This window comes from Hipposideros armiger, unplaced genomic scaffold (assembly GCF_001890085.2).
Source record: "Hipposideros armiger isolate ML-2016 unplaced genomic scaffold, ASM189008v1 scaffold_12, whole genome shotgun sequence".
In the NCBI taxonomy this organism is placed as follows: domain Eukaryota; kingdom Metazoa; phylum Chordata; class Mammalia; order Chiroptera; family Hipposideridae; genus Hipposideros; species Hipposideros armiger.
Genome location: NW_017731362.1, coordinates 4178502 through 4202763, shown reverse-complemented (window position 1 = coordinate 4202763; position 24262 = coordinate 4178502). Strand labels below are relative to the sequence as shown.

At 42.6% G+C, this 24262-nt stretch overlaps 2 protein-coding genes and 1 pseudogene across 4 annotated transcripts in view; all 3 read left to right on the top strand.

Moving 5' to 3' along the window:
• Nucleotides 1–8246, top strand: part of GNB5 (G protein subunit beta 5) — a 42602-nt gene extending 34356 nt beyond the window's left edge. For all 3 annotated transcript variants that reach the window (XM_019664979.1, XM_019664968.1, XM_019664990.1), the window contains 4 exons: nucleotides 1877–1925; nucleotides 3535–3631; nucleotides 4564–4730; nucleotides 5967–8246. In XM_019664979.1, coding sequence (XP_019520524.1) covers nucleotides 1877–1925; nucleotides 3535–3631; nucleotides 4564–4730; nucleotides 5967–5978 — 325 coding nt within the window. In that variant the 3' untranslated portion in view covers nucleotides 5979–8246. The remainder of the gene's footprint in view (nucleotides 1–1876; nucleotides 1926–3534; nucleotides 3632–4563; nucleotides 4731–5966) is intronic.
• Nucleotides 8247–8300: 54 nt separating this feature from the next.
• The window catches only part of BCL2L10 (BCL2 like 10), an 18793-nt gene continuing 2831 nt past the window's right edge, over nucleotides 8301–24262 (top strand). Inside the window, 6 exon segments of the mRNA XM_019664077.1 lie at nucleotides 8301–8390; nucleotides 11941–13855; nucleotides 13857–14084; nucleotides 15580–15617; nucleotides 15782–15920; nucleotides 16036–16154. Coding sequence (XP_019519622.1) covers nucleotides 13754–13855; nucleotides 13857–14084; nucleotides 15580–15617; nucleotides 15782–15920; nucleotides 16036–16154 — 626 coding nt within the window. The 5' untranslated portion in view covers nucleotides 8301–8390; nucleotides 11941–13753.
• On the top strand, nucleotides 17267–19433 carry LOC109394145 (T-complex protein 1 subunit delta-like; annotated as a pseudogene).

The following is a 24262-nucleotide window of genomic DNA, read 5'->3' as shown; positions in this document are numbered from 1 at the left end:
GCTGGGGAATCGGGGGAAGGGGAACAGACAAGTTGCTGTCCTTCTGTTCTTCAGTCGAGTTGTGGAGGACGTTGCTTCACTGGCACATGTTGGTATGATCATTGCGCTCTTCCGGGGTGAGGCAGATCTGTCGTCGGCAATGCTCATGGAGGCTCTTGGCAACTCACACCAGCTGCCGGCCACACACAGTAGCTTATGGAAGTCCACTGCAGCAGGGGCTCCAGCCTACACTGTCACCGGTGACTCACTGCAGCCCAGCTCCAGGTCGAGCTGTTGTTCACCATCTTAGCTACAGAGGGCAGTGTCACTGGCCCTCATGTGGAATCCAAACTGGAGCCCTGCTGCTCAGAGCTGATGTCCCAAGCCAGCTCTTAACCAATGCGCCACTCGGCCAGCCCCAGAGTATCAGCATTTTTGTGCTGGTTACCTGAGCTCCATTTCCACAGGGTGACATGAAAAGAGCCAGATGACACCTGCACATGCAAGGGGTTGTATTATGGGAGAAGAACCCTGAGCTTAAGGAACCGAAATCTTTATAACAGACAGTAAGTAGTGAACCATTTACTAAGACAATAAAGACTGGAGGCAGTGCAGCATCCATGAGGTTGTTGCACGTGGATTCTGGAGCTGTGTTTTGAGCAAGTTAAGTTTGAGATGTCTGTTATACAACCAAGTGGAGATGTCAGGTAGGTAGCAGGATTTATGAACTGGATCCCAAGAGGGAAGTCAGGACTTGATATATAAATTTGGAAGGTGGCACTTGGAAGACAGTGTATAAAGTATAATCACCCAAGAATCTTCATTATGCTTAGTGGGAAACTGGAGAGTTTTTCCCCTTAAAAGCAAGAACAAAATAAGAAGGCTTATTTACTTCAGTAGCACAAATGTTAAAAATGTCCAGCTCCCTGCTCTCAAATATGGGATAAGGAAAAAGGAAAAAGACTATCACTTTTTGCAAATGTGCAGCAATGACCTAGAAAAATCAAAGGAAATTGATCCAGAAATTACTATAGGTAGTGGTAGTGAATGAAGTTGCTAAGACAGAATAGATTGATAGAATATAAAAATAGACTATAAAGCCACAAATATAAACTGCTATATATTCATGAAATACAGCTTAAAAAATGCACCTTCTCTCACCCATGCTTTTCCCTGCACTCTGGACCCTCTTCCTCTAATGACCGTTATTCTATCAGGTCTCAACGTAGGCTTCCCTCTCTCCAGGAAGCCTGATTATGGAGAAGAGAATGACTAACAGAAATAATCATTGTTTATTGAGTGTTTTTTATTTGGCACCATGCCACATTCTTTGCATCTACTATCTTACTCCACCTTTACAACAGGGAATGTGCATTATCATCCTAACGTTTTAGATGAGAAAACTGGGCAAGGTGAAGTCACTTGCCAAAAGTATCCCATGTAGCAAGCGGTCAATGCTGAGATCTGCATGTGGCTCAGTTTATCCGATTCCAATGTCTGCGTATCTGATTCCAACCACTTTCTCATCCCTGAGCTCTGAGTCAAGTCTTGGGAATGAGGTAATCGAGGGGAAACTATGCCTATGGGGACGTGCTCTGTGTTCAGTGCCTGGCGTAGATACACGTATTATCTCATTTACTCCTCACCAACACTCTGCAAGACCAGTGTCACTGCCCTTGTTTACAGGGAAGAAAACTGGAGGCCAATGGGTCTGCCAGATGAGCCTCCCTTTCTGGCCTCTGTAATGAGTGGTCTTTGTGTCCCTAGAAGTGGAGATTCTGGCCCAAGGGCCTACCCTGGGACAGCCTTCCCAGGTGGTTCTGATGGGCATCCAGGAGTGGGAATCACCGCTCTAAATAAAGCATTTTTTTTTTCTCCCTAAACTTCTTTTCTACAGATACTACCCTAGTGGAGATGCCTTTGCTTCAGGATCAGATGACGCTACGGTATGTTTCTAAGTTTTTGATAGCTTTTCCTACTTGAAAGAAAGATATGCCTACCATTTTTTTTTAAGTAACTTTTTCTTACCATATAATTTCACTTTTATGTGGAATCTAAAAAAAAAACAAAATAAAAGAACAAACAGAAACAAAACAGACTCATAGATACAGAAAGCTGATGGTTGCCAGATGGGAGGGGTGATGGGCTGGGTGTAAAAGGTAAAGGGATTAAGAAGTACAAATCAGCAGTTACAAAACAGTCATGGGGCTGTAAAGTACAGCGCAGGGAATATAGTCAATAATATTGTAATAACTATGTATGGTGCCAGGTAGGTGCTAGACTTACCAGGGAATCACTTCATTAGTTATATAAAATCCCAACTACTATGCTGTACACCTAAAACTAATATAATATTGAATGTCAATTGTAATTGAAAAATAAAAAAATAAAAAAATAAAAAATAAATAAAATAACTTTCTAATTACAAAAGTAGTATGTATTCAATGAAGAAAACTTTGGTGAAAATTAAGTTACCTTAATCTCCCTACCTAAGAAAAATCACAATTGGGTGAATTTCTTAATGTCTCTCTACTTTTTAAACAAAATGCTTTTAATTTGCTTTTCTCACTTAGCAATAAATTGTGAACACTTTTCTGTGCCAATAAACATTTTTCTACATTATATTTTCTTAATGATTGAATAGTTTTTCATGTTATGGACATGCCATCATTTACTTAACCATTCATCAGTTTTTAGACATTTATGTTTTTTTCAAGGTTTTTTTTTTCTGTTAAAAACACTGCTATAATTAAATATTTTTAGAACTTATTATTTCCTTAGAATTCTCCAGGCATGAATTTACTGAGTTAAAAATAGGCCTTGTTTTAAGGCTTTTGATACTCATTGAAAAAAAATACGTTGACCAATTTTTCAAGAGGAAAAAAATACCTTCTCGTGCCCTGAAAATATCAAGTATCTTAATAAACAGTGGGTTTCATTCTGATTTACTACTGTGGGAGAAATTACAAAGGAATAAATTGAGAGTTTTGATAATAATGAAAATTTGAAACTTCTGTAGGTCAGAAAATATATAACAAAATATAAGTGGGGTTTTTTTTAAGAGTATTTAATGATAAAAAATGCCCATAACATTATGTCATAGAAGTAATAAACATCCATCCCATCCCATTTTAATATACACATACAATAGAAATAAGACTGAAGAAATAGCCTAAATGTTAATAAATACCACTAGGATTAAATACCACTAGGATTAAATACCACTAGGATTTGGAGTGACTTTTATTTCCTTCTTTATGCATTTCTGAATTTTCTACAATGAATATGTATCCTTTATCAGGAAAAAAAGGATTTAATTTTTGGTTTTATACCCAAAGAAACCTTCTATATTTACTGTTTCTTTAAATCTCCAGTGATCCTTAGAAATTAATAGGAAACAGATTTGAAGGAGAAAATACTAGGAGAGAAAACAAAAGAGGTATTTCCTTTATCTCTCAAACGACACCAGCTACTGGCACCTGCTGGTAGCTTTGTGGGCATCGCGTCACCAACTGGAGCCAGGAGTAAGTCCTTCCTTGTCTGTTTGCACTGCAGTGTCGCCTCTACGACCTCCGGGCAGACAGGGAGGTCGCCATCTATTCCAAAGAGAGTATCATATTTGGAGCATCCAGCGTGGACTTCTCCCTCAGTGGTAAGATTTTATTTCAGAAACTTTCCCCAGAACTGTAAAACAAGACCTAAATGAGACCCAGCTCTCTATCCACGGCCCCTCCGCTGAACTCTCAGTGGCCAATGGCTAAATAGTCTGCTTTAGTGCCAGTTTTCCTCCACTGCACTCCTTGACCACCCACTTCGCCCTGCCCTCAGTGACTTCCCCTAGACCCTTTCACTTCAGGGGAAGTGAAGGCTGTGCCCACCTAATACTGTCCTTTAAGACAATGGATCAACTCTCTTATGTGCGGTGCCTTAGGCTTTTCCTCCCTAGTCTTCCATTCTCCTCTACATACTCGAAAAGGAACTTGATTCAGAGGTGGAAGGGATAAAGCAAGAATCCCTGTCTCCGTACTCTGAAGCTCATGGCACCTTTGCCCTCACAGCAGGGGAGGCTGCTAGTGAATGTTAAGGCAGCACTGATATGCTAGGTCACTGGACCATTTGGTCTCCCCAGTCACCCCCATATTCTACATCTGCATGCTGCTACTGCTGCCTGAAACATCTTTCCTCTCCTTTCTCTGCACAGCAAACTCCTATTCAACCCTCAAGAGCCAACTCAAATGTTGCTTCCTCTGCAGTGCCCTCCTTGATACCCCTTCTTTTATGACCGCATAGCATGTTACACATACCTGAGCATTACAACCCTTACTACACGGTGCTACAATGGTTTGTGTCTGCTGCCCACAACTACCCTCCACAGGGGGCAGCAACTGTGCTTTCTCCTCCTTGAATCCCCAGGGCAAAGCACCAAACCTGGTACATAGTGGGTACTAAATCACTGTCGAATGAATGAATGAATGAATGAATGAATGAATGAATGAGCGAACACACAAGTGAGTGAGTGAGAGTCCTGAAAAGAAAAACAGGAAGGAAGGAACCAGTTTAATAACCATCATATCCTGCTTCCAGGTCGCCTGCTGTTTGCTGGCTACAACGATTATACCATCAATGTCTGGGATGTTCTCAAGGGATCCCGAGTCTCCATCCTGTTTGGACATGAAAACCGCGTTAGTACTCTACGAGTTTCCCCTGATGGGACTGCGTTTTGCTCAGGATCATGGGATCATACCCTAAGAGTAAGAGAGAAGTTTTTCTATTTTACTCGGTGTTTGAGAGGAGTGATTGACCTTCCTGAACAAACAGAGGTCAGAGTAAGCTAGCATAGGCCCAGGCAACCAAGTAGAGCTCTAATTTCAGCTCTGCTCATAGCCACAGAAGGAATGAGTGGCTGGGAGAGGTAGTGAGTTCCCCATCAATGCAGGGGTTCAAGCCTAGATTAAACACCTACATATCAGCATTGTAGTTGAGGGCACAGTCAGGCTAGGTGATCCAAAAGGCTCCTTTTGACCCTAAAAGTCTGATTCTTAGTCTAGCCTTTGACACACCAGATGGTCAGTCTCGCCATCCAGGAGTGCAGGGTTCTCCTGTACTCACAGACCCCTACTAAACCCACAGAGAGGTTTTAGGAGGCCCATGAAGCCTGAAATTATATGCCAAATTGTGTGTGTGTGCATTTTTCTGGGAAGTGTCCTTATGGCTTTTATTAAATTCTTAAAGAGCTCCATGACTTTGTTAGAAATACACCAAAATAGCCTGTTCATAAAGCAAAGCTTACCTCAGTGTGGAAGATCACAAACTTAACAGCCTTAGTAGCAGCTCAGAAGGGAGAGCAAAGGCAGATATTTATGAGGTTTTAGGGGTTTAAGGCAGGTATTTTGATAGAGGGACTTAATTAGGACTGGACAGATTTATGGCATAATAAAATTTGCTGGGCACAGGCTGTGGGGGTAGGAGAGGGTTTCGAAGACAGTCTTAAAAAGTGACCAGTCATTTGATGCTGTCTATTGTTCTGAGAGGTGAGCATCTCTTCTAAACAGGGCACTTGATTGAGTAGTCTAGTCTTAAACAGATATAAGGATTTTTGCAAAGTTCCTGAAACAGACAATAAAGTTATTTGTGACTTCATCTTCGTGGGCAAGAGTTTTCTAAATCAGTATAGTTGTGTTAAGGTAACCAGTGAGCCGTGTGGGTACAGTTGGTTTCAGTTGTCAACCTAAGAGTAACCAGTCCCTAGTAAGGAGGCCACAGATGCCCTTCAGACAATTAACTAACGGGGAGGGGCAGTCAGGTCCAAAGAAGCCCTTTGAGTTGCTAACAGTAAAGTGTTATTTTTCCAAGACATGAGAGTGCTCTATTCTGAATGGAGTGTGTGTGTGTGTGTGTGTGTGTGTGTGTGTGACTTTGATTTTTTAAACTCAGGTTTTACAAGTCGTTAACTACTAAGGGACAAACAATTATCTGTGTCTTTGCAGGTCTGGGCTTAATCGTCTTCTCAAAATGCACTCATAGGTATCTGAGGACAGAATTTGAAATCGTCACATGTAAATATTAATAGATCTTACTTCTAGAGGATCTGAGAGTTTATCGCACTTTAGCTTAAGGGAGCAACTCCATGGCTGAAAGTACACAGGCATCTCCAATATTACTGTTAGAACTACCACCCCTGGAAAAATACTACTGTGAGTCTTCAGCTCTAGGAGAATATCTTCAAGTACCGTCTTTCTCATTTTGAACACTTTTAAAATGTATTCATTTTTTAAGGTTATTTTTAATTATATTAGCCTCAGCTCTTTCTATTACCAACAGAATTCAGCATTTAATGTATTCTATATTATTTCCTTGAATCAAATTTTGTTTTCAGAGCACTTTAAAATCTGATTTTTCTCAGTGTGCACTGTGACTGTTGGAACCTTCTAGAAGTGCTAATTTTAGTGGATTGTATGAGAAGGACTGTGTTAATTGATCTGTGATAGAAGAAAGTTCCAATTCCAAATGTAATTAGACAAAGTCAAGTTTTTTTAAATGTTTTTTTATTGTAAAGGTATCTTTTTCAGTCTTGCATCCTATTGTTTTTTTCCAGATAAAACATTTTTATCTATGTGAACTGTTATAAATGAAACAGAGACATGCATAAAATGGACAGAATGTTTGATTTACAAATTATGTGATAATGTGATATAGCACAGTTATCACTTGGACAGAACATTTTGTTTGGAGGGAAAAGCTAAATGCTGTTTGTGACACAAATGCTTCTCAGAACAACCCAAACCTTTCTGTGTGGGAACACAAAGTAAACTTATATAAAAATCTATTACTAGTATTAGACACATTAGGGTTAGTAGTATCTACTCGGCCTAAAGTGGATCTTGTCCATATCCATTATACCCATGTTTATTGCATTACGAGTATAGTTACATATACAAATTAATTGCTATGTCTTGAATGATAATGTCTTTGATTCTCTTATACTGAGAACAAATAGCATAAAAGATATCTTGTCTTTATTTGTAATTCTGCGATTCCTTCTGGAAAATACCAAGTATTTTTGTTACAGGATCCCTTCTTTTTCTTTTTTTTTTTTCCTTTGTTTGTTTTTTAAAATGTAGAGGCTTATTCTTTGTTTTAGAAAATTCCTCATTTGTAAAGAAGGCATGCGTTACCTAGGGAAATAAAAAGTCACTTTAGACACTAAACATCATTCCTGGGTAAGGTTTGCCCTGTGGGTGGCCCGGGGTCTGACAGGCCAGGTCCTGTGGTGTCTGAGCGAGGGCTGTGTATGCTGAGTCCCCTGGGTCATCGGGTGTCTTCTCTTAGCCCTGCTCCAGCCTGGCCCTTCCCCTGGTGAGAGTTCTGGCTTTGCAGGCCCAGCCCCAGGCCCTGCTGCTCGGAGACACCCTGCTGGGGCTGGAGCCAGCACAGCCACCGGACAGTCCTGGGCCTGATGCTCCTATCCACCTAACGGGGTATACCAGGACCACCCTCCAAACCACTCAGTCAGGTGTCATAATGGACCAGTCAGTCAAACATCAATTCTTTTTAAATAAACAGAGTGGTTATATTCAGTCATTTGCCAAGCAAACATTTACTGAGGGTTTTACTACACAGCAGGCCCTGGCGTAGAGAGAGAAATAGAAAAGGGCTCTGCCTCCAAAGACTCCAGAAGGACCATTTTCCAGTCACCTTCTCCCTCTCCCCGCAGTGGATTCATCTGCCAGGGGCTCAGGGAAATGGGCACAAGGTCTCCCCAGCTCCTGCCAGCTGCTGAAGGAGACAGACCCCACAGTGTGTCCCATGAAATTCCCGAGCTCTGCTCCCAGAACATTCCAGAGTTTGCTCCTGGTCTTCTAGTTGTGGCATTCCCTTCCCTCTCTCCCACAGACCCTGTCATGTCTCTGCACTCTGACCTGGGCCTCCCAAAAGGGAAGGAAGACAGGACAAAGAAAAAGTTACCTAGACTGAGGGGGAGCAAAGTCAGGCTTATAAGTTTGGAGAGACGGGGAGCATCTTCAGTATATGTGCAAATAGCTCATAACTTTCCAGTCAGATAAGCGACTTGAAGGACCCTATGAAAGTATTCCCTGGAACACTCACTCACCCCAGGGGCAGTAGGCCACCTGCCCTGTAAGTATTTCCTTGCAGTGGGTGTGGTTTAGTATTCATTGATGAAATACTTGGTTGGGAACATATTACACCATGTGGAGACTCAAAGGTAAACTCCAAGTAATAAACTGTATTTTGCATATTGAAAATAATGCTGAGTGGAGTTTTTCAATCCGTTTTCCTTCTTTCAGAGGACTTGGGGGCAAACCTACCAAACCGACTGTGGTGAGGGGGCCTAGCCTTGGACACCCCCTCCCCAGCCAGAGAAGAGAAGGGTTAGGCAAGAAGGGAGTCAGGTAAGGAGGTGGGCAGTGATGGGTATTTATGGGAAATACCTGTAAACTGAAATCAAGGTACCTGCTTTGGGGAGGGCAGCCAGCCTCTCAGAGGTGGGCCCAGCAGCGGCCCTGTTCTGGAATGAGCCAGAGGCCAGAGGCAGGCACTCTACATCCACTCTCCTCTTCCCACCCCTTGAGCTCCTCCACACCCTTCCCTAGACTCTAAGCGGCTTAATGGCAGCACAAGATGATAAAGGCCTTTGCATCCTCGGCTCTCATTGTGTTTGGCCAGCTGGCTGGAAGGTGGCACCACTGACGCTAGGACTCATCTGTAAGTTAGAGGGAGACAGCATGGTGACAAAGATGTGCACCTAGGTTCAGGCCCAGCTCTACCACTTTTACAGGATAGAGGATAATATCCATATTTCAGCCTCAGCTTCCTCAGCTGTGAGGTGAGGCCTTTGGCACATCCTCACCCAGGGTTTGTTCCCTGATTCTTCCCTCTGTCTGTCCACCCATCCCCTCTTCCCCTGTTCCCTTTCCTGTTCCCTTCCTCTCCCTTCTCTTTCTCTCCATCCTCCCCCTTCTCCTCCCTCTTCTCTTCTTGTTCCTCCTTTCTCCTTATCTGCTTTCTTCCACCTCCTCCTCCTCTTCTCCCTCCGTCTCCTCCCTTCTCCTTTCCCTTCTTCACCCTTCTCTCTTCTCCTTCTCCTTGCTCTTTCTTTTCTCTCTTCCCATTTTCTCCTCCATAAGCAGTCCCCATTCATCACCAAATTAGTAATTATCATCAATTAGATAATTGGCCAATGGTTCTCAATGTTTTTGGTCTTACCATCCCTCTACACTCTGAAAATGTGTTGTGGATCCCAAAGAGTTTTTTGTTTATGTGGATTATATCTATCAATATTATCGTATTAGAAACTAAAACTGAGAAAAATGATAAAACACAAACATACAGAAGCACGCCTTCCACAGGTGATACTGTCACCACATATCAGTAGCCTCTAGTAAACTGAGAGAATGAGAGTTTAAACACACACACACACACACACACACACACACAGTCAGTATTATGAAAATGATTTTGACCTTGGAGGACCCCCAGAAAAGGTCTCAGGGCCCCTCAGGGTGGGGACCATACTTTGAAAACAGCTGATCTGGGTTAATGTGCCCTTTTCAAGCACCTGTGTGTGAGACCGCACTGAGACCATTAAGGCCATTGAGGGAGGAAGGAATGAGGGTAATTGGGGTGGAGGGAGGAGGGGCTCAAGGAGAGGTCCTCAGAGGATGCTTTTGGGTGACCATGGGCTACATAGGAGGCCCTGGAGGGGCACAGAGAGGCAGTGGGACAAGCTAGAGACCAACCAAAGCCTGTGAACCACTGACATTTTTAAAGGAGGACACGGGAATCTGGGGTAAGCCCAGCTGATAGGTTACAAAATTAACTGGGATTGGGGCCACATTGCTGTTAATTGGCTTCTCCCCAAACCCAGGAGAGCTAACTGAGCAGGAATTTGTAGATTTGCATTTCCCAAACTTGCCTGCTGGGTCAATAGCAGGTTAAAAATACAGATCCATACGTCCCCTCCCCTGGAGCCCTGGACTCGCAAGACCGAGGTGGACCAGGAATTCGGATGAGGCAACTTGAGGAAAGCTCTCAGTGAATCTTCTTGTCTCTATCGATCCTTTGTGAGAATGTGATGCTAAACTGCTCACCCTGTCACTTGTGATAGGAGAGAATCGGGTCCATTTTCAAGGAATACCACAGACCCCCCATTCTCTAGACAGGACTTGGCTGGAGCTAAGCGGAATTCAGGACTTGTTAATCTCCACAGCGGGTGACTCACGGCCATTTCTGGTGAAAGAAATGAAGTTAATATGTTTGTGTCATTGTAAAAATGATGCAGACCCTCTAGTGAGAAGATGGGATCAGGAATGATGGTCTGGATTATTTAACCACCTAAATAAATATGTACAACGAAATGTCAGTATTTGTGTGAAGACTATGACAACAGGAAATGCCTTTCTTTGAACCCAGGATCATCTAACCAACACACCAATGGTGAACACTTAACTTTGTCACAAACCAGGAACCATGAAGCAAAAGTCACTGTTTCTATCTGTGCTCCCCAATAAAAGGCAGCCTCCCACTCCTAGGTCTATACCCAAGAGAAATGAAAACATATGTCCACACAGAAACTTGAATACAAATGTTCTTAGCAGCCCAAGATGGAACAACTCAAATGTTCAACAACTGATGAATGGATGAACATAACATGGTCTATCCATACTGTGGAGTATTACTTAGCAATAAAAAGAAATGAAGTACTGATTCATGCTACAACATAGATGAATCTTGAAAACGTTATGCCAAGTGAAAGAAGCCAGTCACACAGGGCCGCATATTGTATGATTCCATTTATATCAAATGTCCAGAATGGGCAAATCCACAGAGACAGAAAGCAGACTGGTGGTTACTTAGGGCAAGGGGTGGGATGAATGGGGAGTGACTGCTAATGGATATGAGATAACCTTTGAGGTAATAGAATTAGATAGTGGTGATTGTAAAACAACTCTGTGAATATACTAAAAACCACTGAATGGTATACTTTAAAAGGGTGAATTTTATGGTATGTGAATTATAATGAAGTGGTTATATGGTAATATATATTTTATATTTTATATCCACTATAAAAAATAGTAGGCAGTCAGTCTCTAGCTATTTTCAATATTAAAAAAAAAAAACCTATAAGTAAGGTTCACCAAAGTGTCACATTTTGGTTTTTAGTTAGAAGTGGGACAAGTGAGCATGGTAACCCTGGTTAGTTCATACTAATAATAAAAGCTTCTCTGTAGAGAGCTTTCATTGTGTGCCAGGCACTGTGTTGACCACTTTGCATACACCAACTCATGTAATCCTCATAACAGCCCTATGAGGCAGATTCTTACCTCCATTTAATAAGTGAGAAAACTGATAATTATTAACAGTTGCCAATGGCAGGGCCAGAGGATTTATCACTCACTCCAAAGCTACTCCAAATCTAAGAAAAAGCTGTATGCCTGCTGCTAAAATATAATGTTGTAAAGTCATGACTCTCTTGCAAATAAAACATGAACATATATCAAAATGTTTATTTAACCCAATTATTGAGGAAACCCATGGATGTCAAAACCAGTTCAAACGGGAATTTGATGTACAGAGATTTATATTCCCTTCTGACAAAATTCATTTGGCTCACTATAAAGGAATCGCTGACATTGACAGATGAGGGACTCAGCAGTATGGTTAGAGCCAGCTCAGGGAGAATTCTGCTGTTACCTGCTGTCACAGCCTCTTTGTTCACAGGCCCATAGAGGAAGCACTAGGGTGGCTAAGTAAAGAGGCTCTCTTGACATCCACAGAGCACACAATTTTGTCTACTTGATTATTAAGAGCTCCTCTGCAGTGGTTTCCCTTTGGGAGCATTCACATGGGACAGAAATATGTTATCAGTGCTCAGAGGGGTCAGCCACATACCTCTTTCCAAGATTTACTTGTCACCAATCTTCCAATCTTGTTTTTTTTCAGGGCCCTCACCATCCAGCCAAACCATCAGTCACTGCCCGTGAATCAGTGCAGATCTGTACTCTGGCCATCTCTCACCCTAGACATAGTGGACAGTTACATATCTGGCTTGAATATCTGCCCACTGGGAGGATTTTTCTTCAACACTGTCTTCACAGTCACCCCTGAGTGGGGCAGCAATGCTATCTCTGTCCACTTTCATGTACCAGCATATCATACAGACCCATCTGTAGTCCAGGCTTGAGGTTTTCTACCTCCGTCAACTAGTCATAAGCAACCCCCTGGAGGCCATAGGCATGGAAGGAGGGAGGAGGCTAAGCAACAGGAGATGGTGTTGCAGGAGTTGGAGCCATCTGATCGTGCAATTTACTTGTACCTAATGGACCTGTCTGAGTTCAGTCTCATATCCCATTTCCACTTGATGACAAATTGCTGCTGAGCACGCCCAACCTCATGACATATCATGATGGCAGCTCAAGCTTCATGGTCACCTGAGGTCCCATGGTTAGACATTCAGCCTCTACCAAGGCCCAGTAGCAAGCCAGAACTTGCTTTTCAAAAGGAGAACAGTTATCTGTAGAAGAGACCATAGATTTGTTTCTAAATCCTAGAGGTCTGCACTGTAATTCTCCTATTGGTATTTGCCAAAGGCTCCATTCCTATTGGATACTTCAAGTATCATTGGATATGTTGGATCATGAGACTCAAATGGTAGAGCAGCTTATGCTGTAGCCTGAATGTTCTGCAGAGCCTCCTCTCACTCTGCTCTCCAATCCACCAGCCTGTAGATGGGTTGAAGCTGCCCACTCAAATGTGTATGTCGCCTCCAAAATCCAAAATGACCTACCAAGCGTTGTGCCTTTTTTTCCTTGTAGATTTTACAAGATGTAGCACCTCATTTTCACCCTGGGTGGGCTATTTCAACAAGCTCCCGACCCCAGAAATTTCACTGCTGGTACCAATTTTGTATCAGCCTTGTCCAATTAGGAAAAAGAAGCCATAGAAAGAAAAAGATTAATATAAGAAGTATTAACTATAACAGGGGATTGGAATAATGGTATTGGCCAGTAAAATGTAAAGAGAACTCTAAGCAATATAGAATGGTAGCTATAAGAAGCAGCCACTAACCTGGAGCTGAGCTCCTATTATAGTGATAACTAAACTCTACTGTGATGGCCTGTTTCTTTGTCCCATCACAGGACTGTAGGGTCCTTGAAAGCAGGGACCACATGTCTTGTTCTCCATTATATCTCTAATGCTAAGAAGGGGAGGCCTAGCACCTCCAAAGGCTCTGAATACATATGAGTGAATGAATGAATGCAGCCAATATTGGCACTCTAGCAGCCCACAGGAGAATTATCCTGTTTCCTGCTATTATACATACGCCAGACCCAAAGAAAAGTATCTCCCACACACACCTGAATGCGTCCGTCCAATTGAGATGCTGATCACCCTCGCAAGGAAGCTGCCAATGGAGGCTTATGTGTATGTAGCCTTTGTCAACCTCTACTTAAGAGAAGGGAAATGCCTAGCCCAACTTCTCAGACTGTCTCCTCCAGGTTCTTAGTCCCCAGGCCGAGAGTTAACCCCAAAGAATCTCACTGTACTCCAGATTTCAACGTGAACACCTGCCCACTGCTGGGCCTCGTTTTCGGAACTCGCACAGGTGCAGGTGGTATTCCCATCATAGGCCCCCTCCCCGGATCTAGAAAAAAACAGTCCGCCAGGGCGGGACCAAGTAACCCCTCCGCGGGCGGAAGCTAGGCTGGGCCTAGAAAGCAGGCCTGGGCCTGGACCCGCTGGCAGAGACCAGGTCATGGGCGATGCACTGAGGTTGCCCACAGTGCGGCTGCTGACCGACTCCCTGGAGTCCTGCTCCCGGGCGGCCGGCACTGCCACGTTGCCACCGTCCATGCCGGGGGGCCTCCGTGCTGCACTCTGTGGCCGCCCAGGTACAGAGGCATTACCAGCTCGTCTGGTCCTGCTACCGCGGATATCAGGGAAATCGCATCGAGCTAATGGAACACGTGGCGCAAGAGACACTCCACGACCGCCGCGTTCCCAGATGGGGCCGCGTGGTGGCGCTTATTAGTTTCGCGGGGACGCTGATGCAGAGACCCCCGCCAGGCCGCAGGCTGGAACTAAAGGTATGGGAGGCCGAGGTTGACCGGGACTGCCAAAGCCTGGTGGTGGCTTTGCTGTGCGATTGGCTCACGGGGCAGCACGGGACCCTGGGAGGGAGGGACGGGCGGGGCGGGCATGCCGGGACGCGCCCGTGCGATGGGCACCTGGGGACCCAGTGGCGCCAGCCCTTGGGGGCGTTCGTTTCAGCACGCTGGGACGTTGAGTGTGTATTCCAGATTTCTCCTCTTTTGGCGGCATCACGCTGGCAGAAACCGGCCTTTCTAGACGGCTGTCTTGTTAACCCATTCTGAAGAACCTGTGCAAGACTTCGGTTTGCGCACTTTGGATCTGCACTTGCCCGCGCCCTCGTTAGGTCTGGATGCTTTGCTCTTCTAGAGATCCTCAAGCTGGTGAAGTCAGCAATAGAGTGATCCCGGCCAGGTGGATTCTTTCTCCTCCGCCTATTAAATGCACCTTTGGAGAGATTCAGATTCATTGACCCCATAGCTCTGCAGGCGGAAGAGCACCAGCCTAAAACGTTAGAATGAAAAGCCACCCCTTTGTCCCGCCCCCACACCACTCAGGAAGAGCAGGGACACAGGTGTTGGGGAGTGTGCATGAGCAACCGGTGATGGTGCTGACTCAAGGTTCCTTCTAATCCACTGCTCCTTGCCCTCAACTGAGAGAGAGCCCGAGCGCCCTGGCTTTCAGCTGCAGGCCATTGAGCTCTGTGGTTTAGGCTAGAGGGGCAGGCCCTTAGCTTGCAGCTCATAAACCCATCTATTGGTCAAGGAAAGCCCACCACCCTTCAGTAAGAGTGTAGCTTGACTCTTGGGTTCTGAGCTAGACCCCTGTTTCTTTTCTCTCTTCCTTACTGGAGTTGAATCAACGATTGCAGTGGCCCAGACTGTAGAATAAATACAGCCAAACTAATACAACTAGCCATTAAAAAAAAGAAGAATCCAAGGAACTAGGGGAAACACTACAGGAAATTTAGCCTCCTATTGGCAGATTCCTGTTAGACCTGAGGTGATGAATTGGGTTCCATTTGTGGAGGAGAGGTAGTATCTGAATCAGAACCTTGTATGAACAGTTTGAAGTGTTAGCATTAACTCTGGCATTCTTTGTGGTGTGTGTGTGTTTGTCTTCAGTCATCTAGACCTGTGAACTCTAAGAACCCCACTTGAGCCATTTATCTTAAGGCATTTGGCCCCTAAGGGCTTTCTGCACTTAAGGAGGAAATTGACTGTGGGGGAGGGGATGTTGTTTCTGCTCTCATCTTTTAGCCAATCAATCTTGGCTAAGAAATCTTTTAACATTAAGAAGCTGACATTCTCCAGTTGAGTAAACAGGACTAGCCCCACTGCTCTCCCAGATGCAGTTAAAATGCTAGGGTCTGGACTGAAATTCCCTTTTTCTCCATTTTTCTGAATGGAGGTGCTTGCTTTGTCTCAGGTGATAACTTTCAACCCAGTGATTTGACCGTTTCCCAAATGGTATCTCCTTTGCTTTGCTTAGGAAAACATGATATGCCGACACACTCAGAGATCTTGTGGGTTCGGTTCCAGACCATCGCAATAAAGCAAGTCATAATCTTTTTGTTGGTGGAGGGTCTTGTCTTCAATTTGTGTAAAAAGAAAAAAAAGAAAACACCTATGAAGTGCAACAAAGCAAAGCGTAATAAAACAAGGTATGTCTGTAGTAGTCTTTCTTCCTCTAGAATTTTGAAAGAAGTGAGTCAAAAGAGCATTCCTGCTATAACTGACAAAGTGAAGTGTCCCTATGTCCTTCTATCCACCATGTTGGACTACTTACAGATCCTAACTCATCAAATGTTCCCAATTATGGGTTGCCTATTGGTCAGTATTTCCTTGTTGTACTTTTTAAATCCAGGAGTTATCTCAGTTTCATCTTGAACCTCCTGTGTATTTTGAGCATTCTGAAGCAATCTAATTCTCTTCTCCTTCCTTGTAGGATGGCTTTTGTCACTTGTTCACACCTGCACCGATATCTTCTTGGGAAAGACTGCTGGTCCAGGTTCTTCTGTCATACTTTACAGCAACAATCTTAACCTATTTGTGGACAAAATTTTCGTGAGTTCCCAGATTCTTAACCCATTTCTACCTCCCAACTGTGACCAGCCAAGTGAATTTGAGATGTAAAAGAATAAAACAAAGCACCATCTGAGAATTTTCACTGGCATTCATATAAGGAGTCCTGTGGTAATGATTCAGCCAGTGTTTTAACTCCTGACAATTACTCAAAGGTATTAGGACAAAGGCATAAGTGGCTTTTCTCAGAGTTGGGGAAATAGGAGTCTAAAGGCTTATTGCTCCAAAGAATTGTAAAATTTGAAACTGCATTTCATTAAATGGGAAACATGGTGCTATTTGCTATTTACCCCAGTGTAAATTCTTGCCTCCATTGTCATAGATTAATTGACCACATAGGTGTGGGTTTATTTCTGTGTTCTCTATTCTGTTCCATTGATCTGTGTGTTTTTATGCCAATACCATGCTGTTTTGATTACTATAGCCTTGTAGTATAGTTTGATATCAGGTAGTGTGATACCTCCAACTTCGTTCTTCTTTCTAAGATTGCTTTGGCTATTCAAGGTCTTTTGTGGCTCCCTATAAACTTTAGGATTATTTGTTCTAATTCTATGAAAAATGCCATTGATATTTTTATAGGGATTTCATTGAATCTGTAGATTGTTTTGGGTAGTATGGACATTTCAATGATGTTAATTCTTTCTATCCATGAGCATGGTATATCTTTCCATTTATTTGTATCTTCTTCAATGTCTTATAGCAATGTCTTTGCTATGTTTAGATAAATTTGAATGAATCACCTATCCACAACTTCATGTGCTACTGCTGACAAGTTTATCAAGGCAGTGGGTCAGGGGTGAAATGATACCAAAAGTTCTCCAAGTACCAGTCAAACAAAGAATGTAACATTAGCACCTTTTATAAGGAATTCTTTCTAAATCCTTTTGATTTAGGTACCTCACAGTTTCTAGAGTTAATATTAAGAATTTATTTTTCTGACTTTAATAAATTGTTAAATGTCTTCAAAGTTTTAATAAATGTATGCATCTTTAAAAAAAAAACTTAGTTTGTTTTCCTTGGGACTCAATAAGCCTTTATTCTTAGTAGTAATTTGAATTTATGACAGTATCCTTTTTTGTCTCTTTAAATACAACATGTACAACTCTGGTTTTTTCCATTACAGTTAATACACAATGTTAGTTTCAGGTGTACAACATAGCAATTAGACATCTATATAACTTACAAAGTGTTTACCCCAATAAATCTAGTGCCCATCTGACACCACACAGTTATCACAATATTATTGACTATGTTCTGTATGCTGCACTTTATATCCCCATGACTATTTTTATAACTGGCAATTTGTACTTCTTAATCCCTTCCCCATTTTCACCTATCCCCTCAAGCCCCTTCTCATCTGGCAACTACCAATTTGTTCTCTGTATCTACAAGTTTGTTTGTTTTGTTTGTTCATTTATTTTTTATTTTTTTAGATTCCACATGTGTCTTTCTCTGTGTCACTTATGTCATTTAGCATAATACACTCTAGGATCATCCATGTTGTCACAAATGGTAAGATTTCATTCGTTTTTATGGATGAGTAATATTCCATTATATGTATATAAGTACCACATCTTTATCCATTTTTCTATTGATGGACACTTAGCTTACTTCCATATCTTGGCTATTGTAAATAATGATGCAATTAACATAGGGGTGCACATATCTTTTCGAATTGGTGTTTTGGATTTCTCCATATAAATATCCAGAAGTGGGATTGCTGAGTCATATGGTAGTTCTATTTTAAAATTTTTGGGCTGGCCGAGTGGCTCAGTTGGTTAAGAGCTCGCTCAAGAGTTTGAGCTCTGAGCAACAGGGTCCCTGGTTTGATTCACGGCCCGAGCTGAGCTGCCGCTGAGCTGCTAACAGGTGGCAGGATGGCTCAGCTAAGAAAAAAAATTTTTTTTGAGGAACTCCATACTGTTTTCCATAGTGGAAGGGCTGATTCTCACCCAAAAGTTGGCAAATTCTGGCATAATAGGAGTTAAAAAGGCTAAGGTTGGATTTATTCACTTTTGCTTATCTGCTCCCAAAACAGATGGATAATCAAATAGTAGCTTCTGACTGTCCCCAAATGGACCAAGTGCTGCAGGAGGGAAGAACCTATATTCTAAATTTGGTGAAGTAAATTTAAAAAAACAGAATATAATTTCCCCATACAGAAGTCTGTTCTTAAGAGATGCGTTTGGTGATCTTGCATTACATTTCCTAAACAAAATGAAGATTATGGTGGTTAGGATATTGAAAGAGAAGACATCAGAGTCATTTGTAAGACAGTTGGAGCTGTCAAAAACCAAACTGTGAATACTGAATAAAATAAAGGAGAAAGATGAGTTTATTGCAAAGCTTTCAACCTGCAAGCTGGGAAACTCAAGGTTATGGGAGCAATGAGTTTCAAGTTGCTCACAGAATAACAGATTTTTATGGGGTAAATGTGGAAGTTATTTGGCTGTTTCAGCTGATTGGTTTTCTATTGGTCGTCTTCCCTATTTGGATCAGGGTAGCCAAGTCAGGGAAACAAGGAAGTCCAGAGATGGCCTGAACAGATCTCGCATTTGGGGGTTGGCTGGTCTCCTCGACTGATTTCTAAAAAGAGCTATAATCCTGGTAACATTACGTTAAGTAAGCTGCCCTTATGAGCCTGCATTGACCTTCTCTGTTTTGTCCCTGACATTAGTGACTCCATTTTAGCTTGGTTCTCCAGAGCCAAGCCAGTTGTTCATTTTGACCAGTTTACTGCTGACATGCTGGGTTTGGCTGAGTTATCCGAGGAGGTCAATTTAAATGTTTCTGGCAAACTGCTCAAGATTACAGGCTGTGCCGGCCCTGGAAAAACAGTTAACAGTTGTTCCTGGTTCTAATAAATTGGCGATGGAAGAAGCTGAGCACTCCATTCATGATGTGCTATGTGTTATTCACTGTTTAGTGAAGCAGAGCGCTCTTATTGCAGGAGGTGGTGTTCCAGAAATAGAGTTGGTCCCATGTTAAGTGGATATTCATGAACATTGAGTGGTATGGGACCCTACTGCATTCGTGTCTTTGCAGGAATAATGGAGGTCATTCCATCTATACTAGCTGAAGCTGCTGGCCTGAATCCCATTTCTTCAGTAACAGTACTAAGAAACCAGGGTGCCCAAGGAGAAAAATATTTTGGAGGAATTGGTTGTCTAGCCCTTGTTGGTTTCAGTCAGCGAACTCACTCTAGCAATGAAATCTGTCTGGAACAAACACCAGCAAATTGATGTAGTAAACACTCAGTAATCTGGATAACACTGGCTGACTGGCACCATCCTGGATGCTGATAGTGAGGCTGGTCTAGAAGACCTCCTTGATGTTCCCTGTTGTCTGGAACATTGTTTCCACTATGAATTCCTGGGCTCAGTCTTTCATTTGGCATTTGCTTGAAGTGTATTGAGACAATTTAGTGAAAATAGTAAATATTTGGTTTCAAAAAAACTGTGGCATCCCCGCAGGCCTTGCTGGCCATTATTACATTTGCATTTCACAGAACATCCGGACCTGCTCTTTTGACTCATTTTAGGTGCCCTTCCTCTTCAGAGCATGTGGCTCTGCCTCCCTGTTCTATCAGTGCATTCTGCACCATGACAGGATAAACTGATTTAACCTTCCATTGCTGTGTTTTTTAGGATGTTTCTCCTCTTACAGGCTATTGGAAACAATGTTGCATGGAATTTTTTTGTGCATAGCCTTGTACACATGCATGATTATGTCTGTAAAAGGGAATCCTAGCGATTCTGAGTCATAGATTTTATGTATCAAAATTTAGGTGCTACCAAATTATTATTCAAAATAGGTTGTGCCAATCCAAACGTACCCCAGGGTAGAGCATGCTTAGCTCTTCACACTCTTGCCAGTGTTAAATCATCCTAAATTTTTGCCTTTATGGCTTTTGAGTCTTCTTTAGGAATGTCATCCTTATCCCAAGATTTTAAAGAAGGTATTCTATGTCCTCAGACATTGATCCAGTCTGGAATTCTTTTAGTGTAGTGTGAAGTAGGACTCACTTCTTCTGAAAGAAGAGTTGTGGGAGATACTTCAGCATTCTTTATAGACAGCCTGTTTTTTTTCCCCTTCATATCTGAATGTAATCTCTATTTTGTTTACTTATCTTTCTCTTTACTAATAGCACTTGACCTCAATTACTATATGTTTATGGTATCTTTGAATATCTGGTGGTATAAGTCTAATCTTCTTCCCTACCATTGCTCTTAAAAAAAAAAATCCTTGACTATTCTTGTGAATTGTTTAAAGTGAATTCTCAAAACCAGCTTATAAGGAATCCATTAAGACATTGATTTAGAGGTTTGATTAGAATGATATTGGATTATAGACCAATTTGGAAATGAGTAGTATCTTTATAATATGTCTTCCCTTCTAAGAACATGAACTCTTGCTCCGTTTATTTAGTTCTCTTATAGTTTTCATCACATAGGTCCATGTTCTTGTCAAGTGTATTCTCTATGGGTTCTGTTGCTATTGGGAACAGAATCTGGAAGGGATGTTTTGCCTTCCCAGAAGTCATTTTCCCTGACACCTTCTGGTAGGGTTGACTCTTCCACACTTGACCCCACCCCAAGATCGGGAACATGACCTAGACCTGGCCTAACACAGCTGTTTCTTAAGTGAAGTTAACAGGACTCAATTCCAGGATCTCTGTGGACACTATCGAATGAGAATCTTGCACCGCTGGAAAGAGCCTGCCTGGAAGATAAGACTTCACAGAAGGACGGAGGTCAGAGATTTGGGGAGGGATGGAGTGTGGAGAAACAGTTCTGGTGACATTACTAAAGCCTCACAATTTGGCTGTGCTTAACGCTACTTGGGACTCAAATTTCCTTTTCTGCTTAAACTCATTTTTTTTGCAAGTGAAACTCAATTCATTCCTGAGTCAGAGAATCAATTTTTCCCTGTTGTATTTATTATTTGGTTATGGCTGCCATAAAAAGAAATTTAATATAGATTCTAAATCTGGCTATTTTCGAACTCCCATTAGTTCTAATGTTTCTTTCCCAATGTTTATATCTCACTTTCTTTTTCTTGGTTAATTATGTAAATTAATGAATGGTAGTGATAGTTGTTTTTGATCTACCAGGAATTTCCTTGATTTCTAGTCTGTTGATGGTCATCTTTTCTTCCAGTACTTTTTTCACTTTAGCATTTTAAGAGGGAGGAGTCGTTTGCTCAGACCACAGTTGAACCTAGGCTCTCTCAGGTTCTTTGAGTAAATTAAGGATGAGACACATCTATGTTAATCCTCTGTGGCAAAATATATTTTATAGGACAGCAGCCCTGGCAGTGCTGAGTCATGAGGCTTTCCAGTTTGGGGGAGTGTTTTGTTTTGGTTTGGTTTGGTTTTTTATTTTTTTATTAGTTTCAGGTGCTGGGGGAGTGTTTTTGACTCAACTATCTATCCACGAGACGAAGAAATATTTTTCCCATGTGATAACCTTGTCATTGTGTTTAGCATGCGGATGCGCATTCCACAAGCTGAGTATTCTGGGCTCATAAGAGGAAGGCGATTAGCCATGATGGAGCACCGATTAATGTGCCATTTCAAGGCACTCTTGGGGTGCTGGATTGAAGTACATTTTTTTTTTTTAAGATTTTCATTGAGGGGATGGGAACAGTGCTGGGGAATTGGGGGAAGGAGAACAGACAAGTTGCTGTCCTTTTGTTCTTCAGTCTAGTTGTGGAGGACGTCACTTCACTGGCCCAAGTTGGCCACTCACACTGGCTGCTGGCTACACACGGTAGCCCATGGCAACCCACTGCAGCAGTGGCTGCAGCTTACACCGTCGCCGGCGACTCATGACAATCCAGCCCCAGGTTGAGCTATTGTTCAGCATCTTAGCTGTAAAGGGCAGTGTCACTGGCCCTCATATGTGGGATCCGAACCGGGGCCCTCTGGCATCCCAAGCCAGCTGTTAACCAACGCGCCACTCGGCCGGCCCTGAAGTACATTTAAAAAAAAATTTTTTTTTTTTAAGATTTTATTGGGGAACTGGGAGAGGGGAACAGTGCTGGGGAATTGGGGGAAAGGGAACAGACAAGTTGCTGTCCTTTTGTTCTTCAGTCTAGTTGTGAAGGACGTTGCTTCACTGGCCCATGTTGGTATTATCATTGCGCTCTTCCCGGGTGAGGCAAATTGGTCACCAGCCTCTGGACGGCCACTCATGGCGGCTCTTGGCAGCTCACACTGGCTGCTGGCCACTCACGCTGGCTGCCAGCCACACATGGTGGCTTATGGCAGCCCACTACACCAGGGGCTGCAGCCTACACCATTGCCGGCAACTCACAGCAGCCCAGCTCCAGGTCAAGCTTTTGTTCACCATCTTAGCTGTAGAGGGCAGTGTCACTGGCCCTCATGTGGGATCTGAACCGGGGCCCTGCTGCTCAGAGCTGGCGTCCCAAGCCAGCTCTTAACCAACGTGCCACTCGGCCAGCCCTGAAGTACATTTTCTAGTGGCATTCTTACCCATCAGATTGTAAAGCATTGGGTCCCTCAGATTTTTGCCTCATAACCTATCCTTTGTCTACTAATACTGATAATATATTGTTATATTCTCTCAAGTTTTTCTCACTTTTTTAATTTCTAGCTGGGAAGTTCCAGATAAATGCTGTTTGCTTCAAATTCATCAAATTTTTTCCAGTTGTACTTTCCCTGTAAACTTGGAGTCCCTTTGGACACCGCCTCACCCCCCAGTCTCCATGCTGCTTTTCCAACTCACACCGCTATCACTTCCAATGTATTTCCCTCTATTAATCAGAATGTCTCCATTCTTCCTCTAGAACAGCGGTTCTCAACCTTCTTAATGCTGCGACCCCTTAATACAGTTCCTCTTGTGGTGACCCCCCCAACCATAAAATTATTTTCGTTGCTACTCTATAACTGTAATTTTGCTACTGTTATGAATTGTAATGTAAATATCTTTTTGTTTTCCGATGGTCTTAGGCGACCTCTGTGAAGGGGTCGTTTGACCCCCAAAGGGGTCACAACCCACAGGTTGAGAACCGCTGCTCTAGAAGTTCTTCCCTGCCCCATATTCCTTTATGACCTTAAAACATCCTTCCATCTCTCTCTGACCAATTATCATTCTTACACCAAATCTCCCTGAAGCTCTGTTACCTGGAGTAACTAGTGGCATAAGTTCTCAGGGCAACATCCTTCTTCAAAAATCTTTTTATTTTTTATTTTTCAATTACAGTTGACATACAATACATTCGTTTCAGGTGTGCAACATAGTGTTTAGAGATTTATATACCTTATGAAGTGATCACCCCATCTAGTACCCATCTGATACCATACATATTTGGTTTTTGGAAAAGTCATGACATATTTTGTCTGTTTTTCAAAGGTCATTTATTTATATAAAGAAGATCAAGCAATGATATATTGCCCGTTTTGTTCAATAACCTTTTGCCATCTTTCAGTGAGCTTCATAATTTCTCGTTCATAGAAGAACCTGTCTTTATTTGAGAAAAACTGAACAAGGTGCTGATTTACATCCTCATCTGAATTGAATGTTATACCATGCAAGGAGTTTTGAGGAGAGCGAAACAAGTGGAAGTCTGATGGCGCACAGTCGGGCGAGTATGGTGGGTGTGGCAATACATCCCATACAAGCTCCAATAATTTTTGACAGGTGATCAAATTTGTGTGTGGTCTCACGTTGTTGCGATGGAACACAACTCCTTTACAATTAACAAGCTGGACGTTTCTGGATGATGGATTCGTTCAAACTGTCCAATTGCCGATAGTACACATTCGAATTGTTTGGTTCCTTGGTAGGAGCTCAAAAACCACACCTTTAAAATCTCACCACACAGAGCATAACCTTCCTCTGATGAATGTCTACTTTCGATGTCGTTTGAGGCGAATCATCACATCAGGACCAAGACCGTTTGCACACCACATTGTCATAAACAGTCCACTTCTCATCACCAGTTATCAGTCGCTTCAAAAAATGATCATTTTTCTCATGTTTAATGAGCATATTGCAGATGTTTATACACGCTGTCAAATTAACTTCTTTGCGTTCATGCAGAACCCAAATATCGAGCTTGCTTAC